This window comes from Chiloscyllium plagiosum, unplaced genomic scaffold, assembly GCF_037043375.1.
Source record: "Chiloscyllium plagiosum isolate Xiang-an unplaced genomic scaffold, Cpla_swu_hap1 HiC_scaffold_10, whole genome shotgun sequence".
NCBI lineage: Eukaryota > Metazoa > Chordata > Chondrichthyes > Orectolobiformes > Hemiscylliidae > Chiloscyllium > Chiloscyllium plagiosum.
Window position 1 is genome coordinate 106,365,489 of NW_028270148.1, and position 19,131 is coordinate 106,384,619.

The window sequence follows — 19,131 nt, forward strand, 5'->3', positions numbered from 1 at the left end:
ACGGCTGCACGCATGCGCCCCTGCACACTTAACCCCACCCACTCCATTCTGCGCCCACGCCCACGCACACATTCCGTTCCAGGCGTCGCCACACGCTTGCGTTTGACCCAGGCCTCCCATCATCCAGGCGCGTCACCGAGTGCCCGTATTGCCCCCACCACGCACGCGCGTGCGTGCGTGCGCGTCACCGTTGGGTTCCATCGCCCCGACCCATTCAAAACAATCAACGCTCGCTTTCCGGCGCAAGCGTGTCCGTCCCTCACGCCCCGCCTCTTTATGCCTCCCCTCCCCTTTGACCCCAATACCTCACGCGTCAACATCACGCAGACCCCGCCCCTAATGTTAACATCACGCACCACTGATTCGACCACCCTCACGTTCAAACGCCCTATAGGGCCCGACCCGATGCGTTAGCGCGATGCAGACCACGCCCTATTACGCACGAACGTTTATCTCCCCGCCCATGCGTACTTCCGATCGCAGCACCTTGTTCTAGCGCACGCGCGTTAGTGGTACCCACTCCCCGCTGGGACGCGGGAACTTTCAAACGGTTTCGCGGTTGTGTACTGGCTGAACGGTTACTGCCTTGAAACACAATGTCTGTCAATAGGTTGGAGAGTGGAGAAAGGCTGCCTGTAATTTGATTTGGAGAGCCGTAGCCGTGAGAGTAGTACCTGCGGGGGTAGGGACAGCCTTCCCTCGCCCCCCTTTCCTCTTGGGCTATCGGCCGCAATGTCGTCCGACTGGAGAGGTGCCCGGAGCTGGAGAGGGCCCAGAGGGGGTCTGGCAGGCGGATGGAGGGGCAGACCCTGGAGAGGGAGAGGAAACTGGGACAAGTCCAGAAGAGGTGCAGGAAGTAAGTCCAGTGAATGTTACCTTGGGAGTCAACGTACCAATTCCTCAAGTGGTTCAACACTGATGTTTTGGCTCAACTTGCTCTGGGTGCTGCTCTATCTCCTCAGGTGCTGCTTCCCCAGCCTTTAGAAATCACTGGTGTCTCTCCATGCCCAGAGCTAGTCTAATCACTGACCTTGCGAGCTACCATCGTGTTTCTATCCTATCTTTCAATTCCAGCATCCCCAAATGGAGTACTCTGTTATCTGTCTGACATCATCCTGGTTGTTTTTTTTCAGAACAGGTTTCTGTGCTTCTGGTTTTAATGGCCTTGACTAACATCATGTCTTCATAGAATCGCTACAGTGTAGAAGCAGGCCATTCTGCCCATCAAGTCCAACCAACCGTTCGAAGAGCATCCCACCCAGACCCACTCTTACACTCTGCCTGTAAATTTTAATTTTGCATCCCTAATTCACGTAGCCTGCATATCTATGGAGACCTCATGGCACTTTTGATGAACAGTCACCTGACTCAATGTTAACTCTGCTTTCTCCCCATAGCTGCTGCCAGATCTCCTGGGTTTTGCCAACAATTTATTTTATTTTTCATGTCTTCACTTTATCTGTGATGTTTTATTGTTAGTACTTTTTATTTCAAGTTTTGACACTATGTCTCTCACTATGTCTGTGCAACATTGCATCTCCACAATTGCATTTTCTGATATGTTTACATTATCTGTAAGTTATCATTTTTGGTAATAGCTTCCAAAGCTATGGGTCCAGCTTCTTTTATATTTTTTATCTACATTTTCTGATCTCTCTACTGTCTTGCCAGGCTAATTATCAGATATAATTCTTATGTCCTTCAGCTTAAAAACTGGAAAGACCAAAGACCTTGTCCTATGTCCCCAGTAAAAACTTCCTAATACCTTATCTGAAGTTGAACTGATCCAAATGTATTCAACCTTACCACATGGGAATAATTGGAGATATAACACTTGTTAAGCAAGAGCAAAACTTTACAGTGGGGAAAAAATGGCAAAGCTGTGATAGGATAGAGGGCAGGGATGATTAAATAACAGGATTTTATAGTAATGCAAGAGGAGTGCTAGTAAAACAAAAAATCGAAAATTGAATTGGAACAACTGAACATAGTGTAAAATGGCAGATGTCAACATGTCACTTTAAAATTATTTTTAGTGCAGTTCTAAAGTTGCAATGAGGAACAGTGTATTTTTCAGACTGCAAGGTAATATATAGTACTTGGTGCTGTTCTTTGCATTTTGTCTGGTGTCTCTCTGGGCAAAAGTATGACTAAGGAACTCCAGCCACTGGACAAAGGAAATTGAGGAGGATACTTGCAATGATTTCTTTCCTCTGGCAGACTACCTTCAATCTAAAACAAAGTCTTCCAAATAATTGAACTCCAATAGGCAGATGACGTGTGTCTATGTCGGTGCATGCGCATGTTTGTGTGGTTTGCTCAGAACCTAAACTCCAGTTAATCGTTGACTTGTTCTGTGCAACCAACAAGGATATAGATTTTTCATAAAAGTACTAACAATAATATATCACAGATAAAGCGACTGCTGAACATGCACATGGATAGCAGTGAGTTGAGGGGTGAGTAGGTTAAGTTACTATATTTTACATTAGGATTAAATCTTGGCACAACATTGTGAGCCAAAGGGCCTGTTCTGTGCTCTACTGTTCTATGTTCTATAAAGTGAAAATTAAAAGACTTCCAAACCACTCACTATACTGTCACTCACCCTTCACTCTCCCTTGTTAAGACCAGTGATGAGACCCTGGAAAATGTAGATAATTTTCCATATTTTTGTGAGTTGCCTGTCAATGATTACAGGCATAGACCACACAATTCATCATTGCTTCTAGTGTGCAAACTCATGTTTTTACCAGGATCTCGAACCCAAGGCTCTAATTCCAGTGACAAGAAAGTTGATCCAACAGCAGCAATCTCTCCCAAACCAACATGCCCTGCTTGGAGGTGCCTGAAGCAGTTCTTCCACTCAGCAATTGCTCACAGCCAGAAACCCACTCCAGGACAGGAAACATGTTTTGTGCATGTCCTCAAAGCATCACTGAAAGTAAAACATCTTTTCTGATTAACGAGAGTCTGTGGAGGTGTTTAGGAAGGCATATAAACCTTGAAGGCTTTTGGGAAGATTTGAGGCAAGAGATTGGAGAAATCGCACAAACCTCTGCACAGCTCATCTTCCCCATCATCCAAGCACCACTTGACCTACTTTTGACAGATCATGCATTGGCCTTTTCAGCCATCTCAGAAACTGTAGATAAAGAGCAGAAACAAGTCACCCTTCACCCTGAGAGATTGCCTAAGGAGAGAAAATGAGACCATAAGTTGTTACATTCTCTACAGACAATTGGTGACGTTTTACAGTTTTGTTTTTGATTGTAATCGTGACTTGCTTAATTACACCATTTTTTTAATAAAATGTCGATCTAGGACAAGTGATCTCTTCCTCTGGTGTTGTTTGATTCTGTTGGCATGTGTGTCTTTGAGCCAAACGCTGATAAATTCTGCACTATTTTGTTGCAATTATCCTTACATTTCTGTGGTTATTCATGCTTTTGATCCACACTATGTCTTACAGCACTTTAAGTCCATCAAGCAAAATTACTTTTACTTTTCTTTTACTTATCATTTATGGGCAAATGTATTTCATCTTAAAAGGCAAGCATGGAAAAGTTGATGATAATTAGAAAACATATAGATCCAATTATATTTTAAGTTACACTGACTTTTGTTTCATCCCCCTCTGCCCATCCAGACAAGGAACATTTTTCAGAGAGTGGAGGCGTGAGTTCCATTTGAACCGTACAGTGCCAGTTCTCAAAAATTATTCTGAGAGATGTAGGAGCAGAAGTTGGCCATTTAGCTCCTTGAGCCTGCTCTGCCATTCTAGATGGTGGCTGATCATCTGCCTAAATCCTGTACTCCTTGGTGTTATTATTGATTAGAAGTATATCAGTCTTTGTTTTGAACATGGAATCGTAGAGATATCCAGCATGGAAACAGACTCTTTGGTCCAACCCGTCTGAGCTGACCAGGTATCCTAAATTAACTTAGTCCCATTTGCCAGCATTTGGCCCACATCACTCTTAAGTCCTCCCTGTTCATATACCCATCCAGCTGCTTTATAAATGTTGTAATTGGCCCAGCTTACACCATTTCCTCTGGCAGCTCATTTCATACACGCACCACCTTCTGCATGAAAATGTCCCTCGGGTCCCTTTTTATTATCTTTCCTCTCTCACCTTAAACCTGTGCCCTCTGTTTTGGACTCTTTTTCAGCTCGGGAAACACACTTTGTTATTTTCCCTGTCCGTGTCTCTCATGATTTTGTAAACCTTTGTAAGGCCACCCTTCTGCCTCCGACGCTGCAGGGAAAATAGCCCTAGCCTATTCAGTTTCTCCCTATAGCACAAACCTTTTTCTGAACCGTTCCAAGTTTCACAACATCCTATAGCCTGGAGACCAAAATTGAATGCAGTACTCCAAAAGTGGCCTAATCGATGTCCTGTATAGCTACAACATAACTTCCCAACTCTGTACTCAATGCACTGATCAATAAAAGCAAGCATACCAAACACCTCTTTCACTATCCTGTCTACCTGCGACTTCACTTTCAAGCGACTTCAGTATGAATGTGTACTCCAAGGTCTCTGTTCAGCAATACAGGCCAGGCACTTACCATTAAATGTATAAATCCTGCTGTAATTTGCTTTTCCAAAATGCAGCACATCACATTTATCTATATTAAGCTCCTTCTGGCAATCCTCGGGCCTATTGGCCCAACTGATCAAGATCCCATTACACTCTGAGGTAGCCTTCTTGGCTTTCCACTGCACCACCAATTTTGGTGTTATCTGTAAATTTATTAACCATACATCCTATGTTCACATCCAAATCACTGGACTAAAAGCAGTTGGATCAGTACTGATCAGTGGCGCACTGCTTGTCACAGGCCTCCAATCTGAAAAGCAACCCTCCGCCACCACCCTCTGTCTTCTACCTTCGAGCTAGATCTGTATCCAAATGGCAAGTTCTCCCTGCATTCCATGTGATCTAACCTTGCTAACCAGTTTACCATGTGTTACTTATTGAACGACTTACTGAAGTCCATATCAATCATGACCACTGTTCTGCCTTCTTCAATCTTTGTTGTTACTTATTCTAACAACTCAAGTTAGTGAGACACAAAGCCATGCTGACTATTCCTAATCAGTCCTTGCCTTTCCAAATACATGTCAATCCTATCCTTCAGGATCCCCTCCAACAACCTGTCCATCACTGATCTCTAGGTCACCGGCCAATAGTTCTCTAGCTTTTTCTTAGCATTTTTTTAAAATAATGGCATCACATTAGCCAACCTCAGTTCTTCCAGCACCTCACCTGTGGCTATTGATGATATAGATATCTCTGCAGGTGACTGTGTAATCACTTCCCTGTCTTCCCACAGAGTTCTGGGGTACACCTGATCAGGTCCTGGGGATTTATCCATGTTGATGTGGGATAGTAACTGTTTTACATATCCAGCTTCAACCAGGATTTCTGCAAAACTGAACTTAAAACAAAGGCTTTCTTCAAGTAATGCGCTTTACCCCTCACCTGTAAAAAGAAACACAAGTTTAGAACCTTATAATTGAATTCTAGCACTGAACTGTTTATTCACTCATGAACTCTGACAACTGAACCAAAACCATTATATTTGAGGAATCATCTCTCCCATATGGATTGGAGAAATCGCCATGGGTGTGGAAATGTACAACAGTATTTTGTGATTCAACTTCCACAGCACTTTACGGTGGAGAATTCTAAAGATTTATCACCCACTGAGTAAAGAGATTCCCCATTTCATTCCGAAATGGCTTGTGTTTTATTCTGAGGTTGTATCCCATGGTTTTAAACCATTCAGCCAAAGAAAACAACTATTCAGCATTCTATTGTTTTAAAAATGTTCATTTCTGTGTCATCACCTCCAATTTTAAAACTCAGAGAATGTTGGCTCAGTCTCCTTATAGAGTTGTTGCACATGCCCAGGAATCAATCTGGTGACCTCCACTGCCATCCCTCTGTGGCAGGTATGTAGTTTAGTTCGAGTACCAGAACTGTATGTAATACTGTAGGTGTTGTCTCACTGTGTTCCATGTAATACCATTGTGACCTTGATACTACTGCAACAAACTGCCTTCGCCCTTATCTCAGAAGATTTTTTTTTGATTTCTCAATGTGGCCTTTCTAAATTAGATTGCTAAAAGCAGCAATTAGTTTTGTGCATTCCCACTTGGACATCAATACAGACTTTTCAAGAGCATGTCAGAGCCCAAAAAGACTTTAGTTCTCTTAGACTTTGACATACCACAACCAAAAGGACTAGCCACACTACCATACATCAGGAGCATCTCATAACTGACAGCCAGACTACTGCGACCCCTAGGACTCATAACGGCACACAAACCAACAGCCACGCTCAGACAATAACTCACCAGAACGAAGGACCCGTTACCCAACATGAGCAAAACTAATGTAGTGTATAAAATACCATGCAAGGACTGCACAAAACACTATATAGGACAAACAGGAAGACAGCTAACAATCTGCATACATGAACATCAACTAGCCACGAAACGACACGACCAGCTATCCTTAGTAGCCACACACACAGACAACAAGCAACATGAATTCGACTGGGACAACACTACTATCATAGGGCAAGCCAGACAGAGAACAGCCAGGGAATTCCTAGAGGCATAGCATTCATCCACAAACTCCATCAACAAACACATCGACCTGGACCCAATATACCAACCACTACAGCGGACAGCTGAAACTGACAACCGGAAGCGGCAGGGACAGACCACTATAAACACCGGAGGAAACATCAAAGAAGCGCTTCGCAGGAGGCTCCCAAGCACTGATGATGTCGCCTAGCCAGGGGACGAAACGTTTGCAACAAAAACTTCCAGCTCGGCGAACAGAACCACAACATAGACTTTGAGATCAGGAAAATCCATGTCAAACCAGATTCAAACTGGTTTAATTGACTTGGGTCACATTCACTTGCTCTTACCGGTAAAATAAATTTTCATTTGTTATTGGGTAAAAGTTATTTGGACTGAAATTACCTTTGTGTAAGAAATTTTATGCTCATTTGTAGCTTTCAAATATTCCCGAACTTTCTTCTGATAGAGTTGTATGTGTAAAATTGAATCGTTGTTTCATACTGTCTTGTCAATTTTAAAATTGCTACTGATGTTAATAGTGTTTAAAAGCTGTAATTTGCCGTAGGAATTGCAGATTAAATGGTTGCGAAGTGTGAATGAGCTATTTGAATTACTCGGCAATTCTGACTATTGATTGGCACATTTTGTTCTAGCTTTTCAACAGATAACACCTCATCCACGCCTAATTCAAAGAACCTTGGATCAGCTTATACCATATAAAGGATGGAAGCTTTACTTTTCAGAAGGTGAGCCTTCCCTTTCAAACTACTTGTTTTGGAAATAACTTCAATTACTGTATATGCTTATGTAAAAGTTGAATTTTTCAAACAAACATTTCAGGCTAAAAATCAGGAGGTTGACCTTTACACTGACTTTGAGAGGTATGGTCTCCTAACATGAGGAGGTATGTAGTTGCGTTAGAGGCAGTACAGAGAAGATTCTGTAGTTTGATTCCAGAGATGAGGGGTTTGTCTTCTGAAGCAAGACTGAGAGTTTTGGCTTAGATTCTTTGAAGTTTATAAGAATGAGAGTGGATCTGATTGTAGTAAATAAGATGCTAATGGGAATTGACAAAGTAGATGTCAGGAGGGCTATTTCCCCCTGTGGAGCAATCTTGAATGCAAGATCACAGTTTTAGGATATTGAGTAGCAGATGTGCAATAGTGATGAGGACAAATTCCTTCTTTCAAGGAGTCATGAATCTGTAGAATTCACGACCGCTGTGTGTGGTAGATGCCAGTAAATAAAGTATATTTACAGAGTAGATAGATTTTTAGTTAGTATTGGATTGTAGGGTTGTGGGGAGCAGACAGGAAAATGGATTTGAGGCCAAGATGAAATCAACCTTGATCATATTAAATGGCGTAGCAGACTTGAGGGGCTGAATTGCCTACTCCTGTTCCTTGTTCTTATCATGCATGGTTGATTTGACCCCAGATGAAATCCAAAACTGACCATTGCAATCAAATGTAAAAACACAATAACGTGAATTAGAAGCAGGTATATGCTCCTTGGCTCCTTGAGCCAGCCCAGCCATCAAATAAGATCACGGCTGAGGAATTGTAACCTCGACCCCACATTTTTGTCTCTCCCTTGATAACCTTTAACTGCTTGCTTATCAAGAAACTGTCCAACTCGCCCATAAAAATATTCAAAGATTCTGCCTGCACTATATTTTGAGGAAGACAATTCCAAAGAATCGCACCCCTCTGCGCGAAATAGTTTCTCCTCATCTGCTATTTAAATGAATAACCCTGATTTTGAAATGGTGAACCCCAGTTCTACTTTCTCCCTCAACAGGGCATCATTCCCGCATCTTTCAGAATCTGACATGTTTCAATCAAGACACCTTCTATTCTTCAAAACAGCAAGGATTTAAGGCTCGCCTGTCTAATCCTGCTTCAGTGATCATACTGTGCATATCAGGTGTTAGTCCAATAAACTTTACTGAACTGCTTCTAACACACTCATGTCCTTCCGTAAATAAGGGGATCAATACTGCACACCATCTTCCAGATGTGATCTCACCAATGCCCTGTAAAATGCAAATTTAACCTCATGAGTTTTGATTTCAATTTCCCTTCAAATAAACAATAGCATTCTATTAGCTTTCCTAATTACTTGCTATACCTTTACAATAAACTTTTTATGATCCAAGCATCAGTGCACCCAAATCCCACCGCATCTCAGAGTTGTGCAGACTCTCATCCATTTAGATAATAGAATTTTTTCAATTCTTCTGTTCAAATGGACAGTCATATTCTCCCGCATTATGCTCAATTTACCAGATCTTTATCTAATTTCAACTGTTTCCATCCCTTTGTGACCTCCTTTTGCTGTCTCCCTAACTTATTTTCTGACCTATTTTTGTATTCTCAATTTCAATCCCATAATTTTCAGAAATGTATAAAGTTAATCCTTCGACTGATCCTTGTGACACAACATTTGTTACATCTTGCCAATCAGAAAATGACCCATTTATACCTACTGTTTGTTTTCTATCAGCTAACCAATCCTCTTTCCAACTTATTAAGTCACCCCCTACACCATAAACTCTTATTTGAAGAATGACCATTAATGTTTGGTGTCAAATGTTGGACAAGTTTAAAACATGCGAAAGTACTGTTAATATTTCAACAGAACTAATCACCAGGCAATGAGCATCTCCATCTATTAATGCAACTTGCTCTGAAAAATTATCTAAACAAAATATGTGACCTTGTTTGATCCAAATCACTGGGAAATTTGAACAATCACTAATGCCAAGTACAGTAGTCCTCCCCACTCCCCTGCCCCCACTGTACCCGCAGGGGATAAGTTCCAAGACCTACCACAGAAGCCAGAAACTGCAGATAGGTGCGAACCCATTCATTTAAATGGGAAACGTACTTTCCTGGCAGCCTCCTGGTCCCTGGTTCTGGAACATTCCCTAGAATATGTTTGGGCTGCGATGACCCGTGAGTAACTGAAACTGGGCAAACCTGACCTGTGAATATGGTGGGGGGGGTCGCCCTGTGTAACAATTCAGTATAATTTGGATGATCAAGGAGCTCTGGGAAAATGAAAATCATATTCAGGTTTAATATAAAAAGCTGTAGCGCCTGAGCAAATGAAGTACCTGATGCAAATGAAGGTGATTGTCAGAAATCAGTCATTGAAATCTCAGGATGTGGGTGGAAGGGTATCATCATGTGAGCAAACTTTGACAACTCTTTCAATGACCTTCCGTCTTTTATATGTTTGGGAATGTGGACTGTTTACTGGTTATTCCATGATGGTCAGTTTCATTGGCAACATCAGCAATAACAATGTATTTGGCAGCCTTAGAGCAGAGCCTGAGCCTTCCAGGTATAAATGATGCAAATACTAGGCTATGACTACAATAAGTGAAAAATGAACCACCTTCACTTGACTTCAAGTGGCACTTCTAACTACCCAGCATCATGGGGCAGAAGCTATCGTTTACCAACTAATCATTTCAAAACTATGACTGAATGAGTGGGGTAGGTGCAGGTTAATTGTACAATATAGGTAACAATTGCAAAACTGGTATCTCTAATATCAATAAAAGAGGGACTTCTTTCAAAGGTATCCTCACAGGAGGTTTTAGGTCATAACATCATTTTAAAATGTGTATTTGGAAAATTGGGATGATGGAATCAAGAAATAAAATGCTGTGCAAGTGGAAATTTATGAAAACAGCATTTAATCTTGTAATAATTCAGAACTTAACTGCTTAGCGTTATCCGATGGAACCATAATGTTCTTGTGATCTTAAACAGATTAAAAATTCCTTACTTTTGTTTGTGAAAGAATTTTTTTGATTACTTATAAAGTTGATATGTAGTTCTTTCTTATTTGGGAATGTAAAGCATTTGAAGTAATAAAAGCTACGGTGCAAATATTCTAGGTGTACCTGAAGTCAGATATTTTGTTTGATGGCTAGAGCCTCCCTGCAAATTACTTTTAAAGTTAGATAATTGGTTTCTTTCTCGCATATTGAGAGTGCAGATGCATTTGTGACTTTGTCCCTGTCGAGTTTGGTCTGATTGCATATAAGTGACAGAGCATTACAAATCGAATAATGATCATAGTCCATATATTTGTAAAGTGAATTGATTTGTTTATAGGCTTGTAACATTATCTTCTCACCTTCACTGTGGGAAATTACAGAATAGCTTTGAATGATTTAGGCAATTTCTAACATCTGGTTTAGAATACCCTAGAAGGTAGCTCCGAGTCCCATCTCGAGGTTTGGATAGTAGACAGACTGGTTCATTTTCATGAACTGAATTCCTGAAGACAGAAATGCTCGACTTTCAGTAATCATAGCAGTTTTACTTGTGCTTGGACCAACTATGTGTTAAAGTATTAAGGGATTTGGAACAAAAATTGATCCTCTGACATTTTCTTTTAAAGCCTATGTTGGGAGCTCCCCTTTTGTACAGAAGATTAGTGCATTTGAAAAATTTTTCACAAATCATATTGATTTGTATGACAAGGTAAGAATCCTGGTGCTGTGTTTTTGCTAATTTCAATATTTACTGTTTGTGAATTGCCTTTCTTAATTATGATGATCAATTCCATTGGCAATGACAGTATGTTCCAGAACTTGAGCCACCCAAGCCAAGAGTGACAAATGCAGGTAACATCAATGCCACAAATACTGAATAACAATCACCTGCAATAGTGGAAAGGTGAACCATCTTTACCTGATTTTACATGGCACTTGTAAATACCTGGCATCATAGGGCAGGGGCCATCATTGACCTAAAATTATCAAGTTAATCAGTTCAAATCTACGACTGTATGAGAATCAGTTTGGTTAACTAGTGGAGGCTGGTGCTAAGGAAATAACATTTATAAAGTGTTACTATTTATTGTGAATAAAGTTTTTTCTATGATGTGTTAATTTTAATTAATGAATTGAAGGTGAGCATTTGATAGAATTAAGAATTCAACTTGACTTTTGCCATACTGTTTAAATGTTTAGCAGTAGAAGAAGAGATTAACTTCACTATTTTGCATCTTGAAATGTATAACAATGCTGCAACAGTCAGCATAGTTTCATCAATGAAATACAGCACTCTTTGATACTATAGGCATATTAAGAAAAAGAAAATCAGTTATCTTGATGCTAGTTGTTACACAAATAGCAATAAAAAAAGGACGTGCAATTAAATTGAAAATGTAAAATATTTCTCCCCAAAGGATGAAATAGAAAGAAAAGGAAGTATCCTGATTGACTTTAAGGAGCTTGTAAATGATGAAGAGTTGAAAGCTCTGATGCCAAATTTAGCCACTGAATTGAGGGAAATGCCAGAAAAACTGTTGGATTGCTTGGGATTGGCAGTTCATCAGGTTAAGTATTACATGACCCTTTTCTATGTAAATATACATCTCAGGCAACACTTGAATTTATTTTTACAATATCAAAGTGTACATTTTGTGTTGCTTCACTTACTTGGAAAAAATGTAAAAAGTTGTATTTCTTTCTTCGTTATTTATCTTGCAGCAGTATGAACTGCTTTCCACTACTGCAAAGTACCATCTTGAAAATAAAGTATTATTACACAGTTTTATTGTAAGTGAATTGAACTTTAGGCTTAATTTATATTAATTATATTGCACACATTTAGGTAATAACTAGAGACCTTGAAAAACAGGCAGCTCAGTTGGAGCAAGGACTACCAAATGAAGATGTTCCAATTGTAAATGTCCCTTTCATTCACGCAAGGTAAGTTTTAGAAAAGACGTTTTTTTGGCTATTTGGGAATATTTTCCGAAACAGAATTTCCGAATCATCTGAGTGCCTATTTGTCTGTTAAGATAATTTTTCCTGGCATCGAATATTCATTTGACACTGAACAAATATTGATGCAGGTACACAATCCGAAATCCAGCTGTCTTAAAAGCAGACATTTTTTGTGGATGTTGCTTGACATTTACAACATTTATTTAATTTACCTGGTTTATTTTTGGACAGTGGGAACAGAGTGTACACTCAATAAGATGTACTGTAACAATACACCAAGAGTCTTCACAAGATGGACTACAGCAGTTCAGGAGTGTGGCTCACAACCACCTCCCGAGGAACTGGGGATGGGCAATAAATGTAATGCTACTTTTCATGATCTTTAAAACAAATAGTATGTCATCTTATCAAATAACTTGCACCTTAAGTACTGGTATTCAGCATCTTACCTGGACTGTGCATTTTATATCTAACCTTTTATGGACTGATTGATGTGACCTTTCACTGACAATGCATGATTTAAATTCAGGCCTACATTGTGAATTTGCACAATGTTTATTTTTGTTGGGTAGTCTAAAATCTGGGAAAATCTGAAATCCATCACAGTTTTCCTCTTGTTGGTGCTGGATTTCAGATATTGACAGTGCTTTACCAATTCCACCATGTTATTGTGCATTAAAAACATTTTTGTTCTGGAAATGTTTTGTTGGTTCTTGTGCAGTTTGCTTTGTCATATGCACAAGTGATGGAAGTGTCAGTAGATTCTAAGAAATTATGGCTTTCTTTGGTCTTTTTATTGCAACTCTCCCTGCAGTGCTCCAGATTTTAAAAGTTTTGTCGTTTTCTTTTCAAGAATTCCAACTAAGCTAGAATTTGCCATGAACCTGGGGTGGCACAGTGGCACAGTAGTTAGCACTGCTGCCTCACAGCGCCAGGGATGCATGTTTGATTCCAGCCTCAGGTCTGTGTGGAGTTTGCACTTTCTCCCCGTGTCTGTGTGGATTTCCTCCCACAATCCAAAGATGTGCAGGTTCGGTAAATTGTCCATAGAGTTTGTGGATGTGTAGGTTAGGTATAATTATCAGCGGTAAATATAGGATAACAGGGGGAGGGGAATGGGCCTGCGTGGGTTACTCTTTGGAGGGTCGGTGTGGATTTGTTGGGCCAAAGGGCCTGTTTCCGTACTGTGGGGATTCTATGATTCTAAGTCTAGAATCATCATATTTGTTCTCTAACTCAAGATTGTAGCTATAGTTGTAATTCTGTACTGGTCTGAAGTGCTTCAGTGATGTGTAGATTTAGAGTCTGAAGTTTAGTTCTATGTTTAAAGGATGACATTCTGTATAGGAAGGAGAAAATCTATTTCTATTTTGTAAATAATTTGTAATTTCTTTATTCTTTCATGGGATGTGGGATGTCATTGGTAAAGTCAGTATTTACTGCCAGTCCCCATTTGCCCTTGAACTGAATGGTATGCTAGGCCATTTCCAGCCACACTGCTGTGGGCCTGGAGTTGCACATAGGCCAGATCAAATCAGGATCCTGGACAAGTAGCTGGGGGCAGTGAAGTCTTTGAAAAAACAGCAGAGTTGTCAATGAGGTTTTAGCCTGATGGCTCTGGAAGGGGTTTAAAGTTATAACAGAGTAAGTGGTAAGTTTTTTTTGTGATTTGTCAAGGCATTCAGAACACAAATGTTTGAACTCCTTTGTCAGATTAATTTTGAGGTGCAACACAAATTTGAATGTGTGGGATACAAATTTCTGTTTTAGATTCACTATTTTTATAATATAGAAAACTTTGTTTTTATTTTTTGTTTGTTTTCAGCTTGGTGATTGATTTACATCCAATTTGTCACAAACTCAGGGTTATGTTAATAAAATATCTGCATGCAAGATCTAATATCAGTATGATAATATCCATTTTTTCTTTAAATTTTGTTTACTTGATGAAAATAAATACTCAAATCCCATGTTATGCATGTAAATTTTTAGAGTTTTTAACTATGAGCCTTTGACATCGTTGAAATATTTGCGAGCCAACTGCTATGGAAAATATGTTTCCTTGCGTGGGACAGTTGTCCGTGTCAGCAACGTCAAGCCTTTCTGCACTAGAATGGCCTTCATTTGTAATACATGCGGAGATACTCAGAGCCTTCCTCTTCCTGATGGAAAATTCACACTCCCTACAAAGGTATATTTTTGTGCTGATATGTCTGAGAAAAGAAAATTACTTGTGTTCAGAGTTATTTTAGGAAACTAAGTTCAAATTCTTTCTAAAGTGTTTAGCACCAGAATGTCGCAGTCGGTCATTCACCCCGAATAGAAGCTCTCCTTTAACAGTTACTGTGGACTGGCAATCTATCAAGTAAGTGAATCTTTGATTAAAGACACTTTTGTTTCTGTATTTTTAGTTTGTATAAATAAATTATTATTCAATTTGAGTGACCAGAATTTCCTGACCTTGGAATTGTGATTCTCTTTGGCACTTTCAGTAGCACCGTATATAACAGTATTTATTTAACACTTACACTCTGCTACTAACTGATGGAGAGGTTGTCAGGCAAGTTCATAGTCCAGAAGAAGAAGTAAAATATTTGACACACAAATGAAATGCAACATCCATCTCTGCTTCGTCCATGGTCGTGTACATTAGATACCTATCTTCAGTCAATTCAATTCACACCATGTGATACAAAGAAACTGCTGATTATATTGATAAAACAAAGGCTCTGGACCCCAACAACATTCCAATAGTGGTATTGAAGATTTGTGCCTCAGAACTTGTGTCCCTAATCAAACCTTTTGAGTTACAACACTGGCATCTACTTGACAATCCTGTCCTCAAAAACAGGGCACATTTAATCCAGTCAGTTACTGTATTATCAATCCACCCTTACACCTCAGGGGAATAATGGAAGGTGACTTGGAAGTGCCATCCAGCAGAAGTAGCCTGCTCACTTTAACTTCTGGTAGGGCCACTCAGTTCCTGACTTATTTACATCCTTGGTCAAAACATGGACAAAAGCCCTGAATTCAAGAGGTGAGAGTAACTGCACATGGCATCAAGGATGTACCTGACTGAGTATGGCATCAATGAACCTGAACATAACACCATCAGTCAGTAGGAGGCAGGAAAAAATCTTTCACTGATTGGAGTCATATCTCGTTCAGCAAAGAGCTTGTTATTGGAGGTCAATCATCTTAGCCCCAAATCATCATTCTAGGTGTTCCTCAGGGCAGTGTCTAAGGCCTGACCATGTTCAGGTGCATCATCAATGACTTTGCTTCCATCATAAGGTTAGATGTGAGGATGTTTGTTGATGCGTAGTAGAGTATCTGTACTACTGTCTAGTATCATTTGTGACACCTGAGCTACTGAAACAGTCCATGTCCATATATAGAGTCGAGAGTGTTGTACTGGAAAAGCACAGCCAATTGGGCTGATTCCTGATGAAGGGCTTATGCCCAAAACATTGATTCTCCTGCTCCTTGGATGATGCCTGACCAACTGTGCTTTTCCTGCACCACACTCTCGACTCTAATCTCCAGCATCTGCAGTCTTCACTTTCTCCTCCATGTCCATATGTAGCAAGACCAGGACTACATTCAATCTTGGACTGCTAAGTGGCAAGTAATATTCATATCACCCATTTCCCAAGTTATGACTATCTTCAATAAGAGGGAATTTAACCATCTCCCTTTGAGATTCAATGGCATTACCATTGTGACTGTATCACTTTAAATATCCTGGGATTACTGTTGACCTCTGAACTGACTTGAAACCAAACAAATGCAAGAGTAGGCAGGACTGAGAATTCTGTGGATAGTGACTTGCCTTGTAATTCCTTAAAGCCTGTTCAGCATCCACAAGGCACCTGTCAGGAGAATGATATTCTCCATCTGCGTGGATGGTGCAGCTCCAACAACACTCAAGGTCAACATCATCTAGGGCAAGGAGAAAGTGAGGACTGCAGATGCTGGAGATCAGAGCTTAAAAATGTGTTGCTGGAAAAGCACAGCAGGTCAGGCAGCATCCAAGGAGAAGGAGAATCGACGTTTCGGGCATAAGCCCTTCTTCAGAATGAGGAGGGTGTGCCAAGCAGGCTAAGATAAAAGATAGGGAGGAGGGACAGGGGAGGAGCGTAGGGATGCAATAGGTGGAAGGAGGTTAAGGTGAGGGAGGTAGGCCGGAGAGGGGGTGGGGGCGGAGAGGTCGGGAAGAAGATTGCAGGTCAAGAAGGCGGTGCTGAGTCTGAGGGCTGGGACTGAGAAAAGATGGGGGAAGGGGAAATGAGGAAGCTGGAGAAATCCGCATTCATCCCCTGGAGGGTTCCTAGGCGGAAGATGAGTCGCTCTTCCTCCAGGCGTCATGTTGCCATGGTCTGGCGATGGAGGAGGCCAAGGACCTGCATGTCCTTGGCGGAGTGGGAGGGGGAGTTAAAGTGTTCAGCCATGGGGCGGTTGGGTTGATTGGTGCGGGTGTCCCAGAGGTGTTCTCTGAAACGTTCCGGAAGTAGGCGGCCTGTCTCCCCAATGTATAGGAGGCCACATCGCTGCACCCGATGTGGCCTCCTATACATTGGGGAGACAGGCCGCCTACTTGCGGAACGTTTCAGCGAATACCTCTGGGACACCCCCACCAACCAACCCAACTGCCCAGTGGCTGAACACTTTAACTCCCCCTCCCACTCCACCAAGGACATGCAGGTCCTTGGCCTCCTCCATCGCCAGACCATGGCAACACGACGCCTGGAGGAAGAGCGACTCATCTTCCGCCTAGGAACCCTCCAGCCACAGGGGAAGAATGCGGATTTCTCCGGCTTCCTCATTTCCCCACCCCCCACCTTTTCTCAGTCCCAGCCCTCAGACTCAGCACCGCCTTCTTGACCTGCAATCTTCTTCCCGACCTCTCCGCCCCAACCCCCTCTCCGGCCTATCACCCTCACCTTAACCTCCTTCCACCTATCGCATTCCCTACGCCCCTCCCCCAAGTCCCTCCTCCCTACCTTTTATCTTAGCCTGCTTGGCACACCCTCCTCATTCCTGAAGAAGGGCTTATGCCCGAAACGTCGATTCTCCATCATCTAGGGCAAAGCAAACTGCTTGATTGGCACTCCATCCAGTACTGTGAACTTTCTCTGCCTCTGCACACAACATCAGAAATGTGTACCATCCACAAGATGCACTGCAACAACTTCTAAACCTGTGACAGCCTTCATCTAGAAAGACAAGGGCCTAGGCTTGTGGAAATCCCACTGTCTGAAAGCGCCCCACCCCCACCCCCAAATCATACAACGTCTTGACTTGGAACTTTATCTCTATTCCTTCACTGCTGCTGAGTCAAAAACGTAGAACCCTCTTCTGAACAGCACTGTTGGAATACTTACACCAAGGGACTGTAGAGGTTTAAAAACGTCTCACCACTATCTTCAATTGGGAAGGATAACAGCTGCTGGTGCTGTGAGTGATGCTTGCATCCTTCAGCACATTTCCCAGTCCAGATCAAATGCACTTTTCAGATCAGTAAGTGTTAGTTTGTAGAGATAATTAAACTAAGACGAGGAGAGTTTGTTCATTCCTTGGGGGTGGAGGTGAGGGTGTGACGTGATCTCACTGTTGGGGGAAGGATTGATTGTTTCATAGCAAGAAAGAGGTAGAATGCAAAATTCGCTTCAGATATGAGTATTTTAGAAGACAGCATTCGCTTTGGAGAATGGGGTGCTGGTGGTATTGAGTATTGCTTTTTTTAGTTGGCCATGTCATGTAATGGTGTACTCATATCACCAGCAAGACATTAAGTATGTTGTGACCATGAGCCATTTCTAATAAACGGTAGTTTAATGGCACATGTAGGTTCAAATATTCATCTTCCTACTTAATGATTGTTTCAGTGATGTAAAAAATCAGTGTTGGTACCTATGTCTGGAGCATTGTAGTTTGTAGCAGAGGTGCTGTAGAACTGATGGGTGCCCATGAATATATTTGTTTTGAATAAAGTTCAAATTTACTTCTGCTGTGCATAAATAGCTAATTGTTTTAATGTTGAAATAGTTATTCCTCTGTTTGGGTAAAGTAGTATGTATACTTTTTTTTCCCAGATTGCAGGAGCTTGCATCAGATGACAAGAGAGAAGCTGGAAGAATCCCTCGCACTATAGAATGTGAGCTTATCCAGGACTTGGTAGACAGTTGTGTTCCAGGTGATATGGTAACTGTCGTAGGGATTGTAAAAGTGGCAAACAGCAGTGAAGGTATGACCAAAGTTGGCATGAATTACAAACCTGTTTTGTTTGTTGTCCTAGATATTGCCATTAACCATCAAATGCCTGACCACTCTATGTTTATCCACCACCCCCTTGCCTTGTGTTATATGATCTTGGTCTCTTATTTCATCTTGGATATCCATAGAATAAAACATATGTAAATAGTTTAAAGGAATTTAAATTAATGCATTGTGGAGTAAATGTTCTCATCCATGAAAATCTTTTAAATCTATCAAAATTTGGGATTTGTTATTTTTCAGAACTAATTTCTGTTTTTGTCAGAACTGCCAGTTTAAGCTTTACCTGGCATTTTTCTAATGATGGTGATTACTTGTGTGTCCTGAAGTAACAATGCTGGTTACCCAGAGCTAGCAATTTGAGGCATGTGACCTGGAGGCACAGTGGGTGCTGATAGTTTCCTATAGTTATGAAAATGATGTTCAAGGTTGAGCTGCAGTGGGAGTGACCCTGCCTCAGGGTCAGAAGGCTTGGGTCCAAGATCCACTTGC

General features: G+C 41.2%; 1 protein-coding gene across 2 annotated transcripts in view; it reads left to right on the forward strand.

Moving 5' to 3' along the window:
• Positions 1–547: 547 nt before the first annotated feature.
• Positions 548–19,131, forward strand: part of mcm8 (minichromosome maintenance 8 homologous recombination repair factor) — a 35,946-nt gene continuing 17,362 nt past the window's right edge. Inside the window, exons 1-8 of one of the 2 annotated variants that reach the window (XM_087991641.1) lie at positions 548–856; positions 7,259–7,351; positions 11,025–11,107; positions 11,817–11,966; positions 12,245–12,342; positions 14,353–14,551; positions 14,640–14,725; positions 18,459–18,610. In XM_087991641.1, the coding sequence (XP_087847767.1) occupies positions 733–856; positions 7,259–7,351; positions 11,025–11,107; positions 11,817–11,966; positions 12,245–12,342; positions 14,353–14,551; positions 14,640–14,725; positions 18,459–18,610 (985 nt within the window). In that variant the 5' untranslated portion in view covers positions 548–732. The remainder of the gene's footprint in view (positions 857–7,258; positions 7,352–11,024; positions 11,108–11,816; positions 11,967–12,244; positions 12,343–14,352; positions 14,552–14,639; positions 14,726–18,458; positions 18,611–19,131) is intronic. The other variant, XM_087991642.1, reaches the window with a different exon arrangement.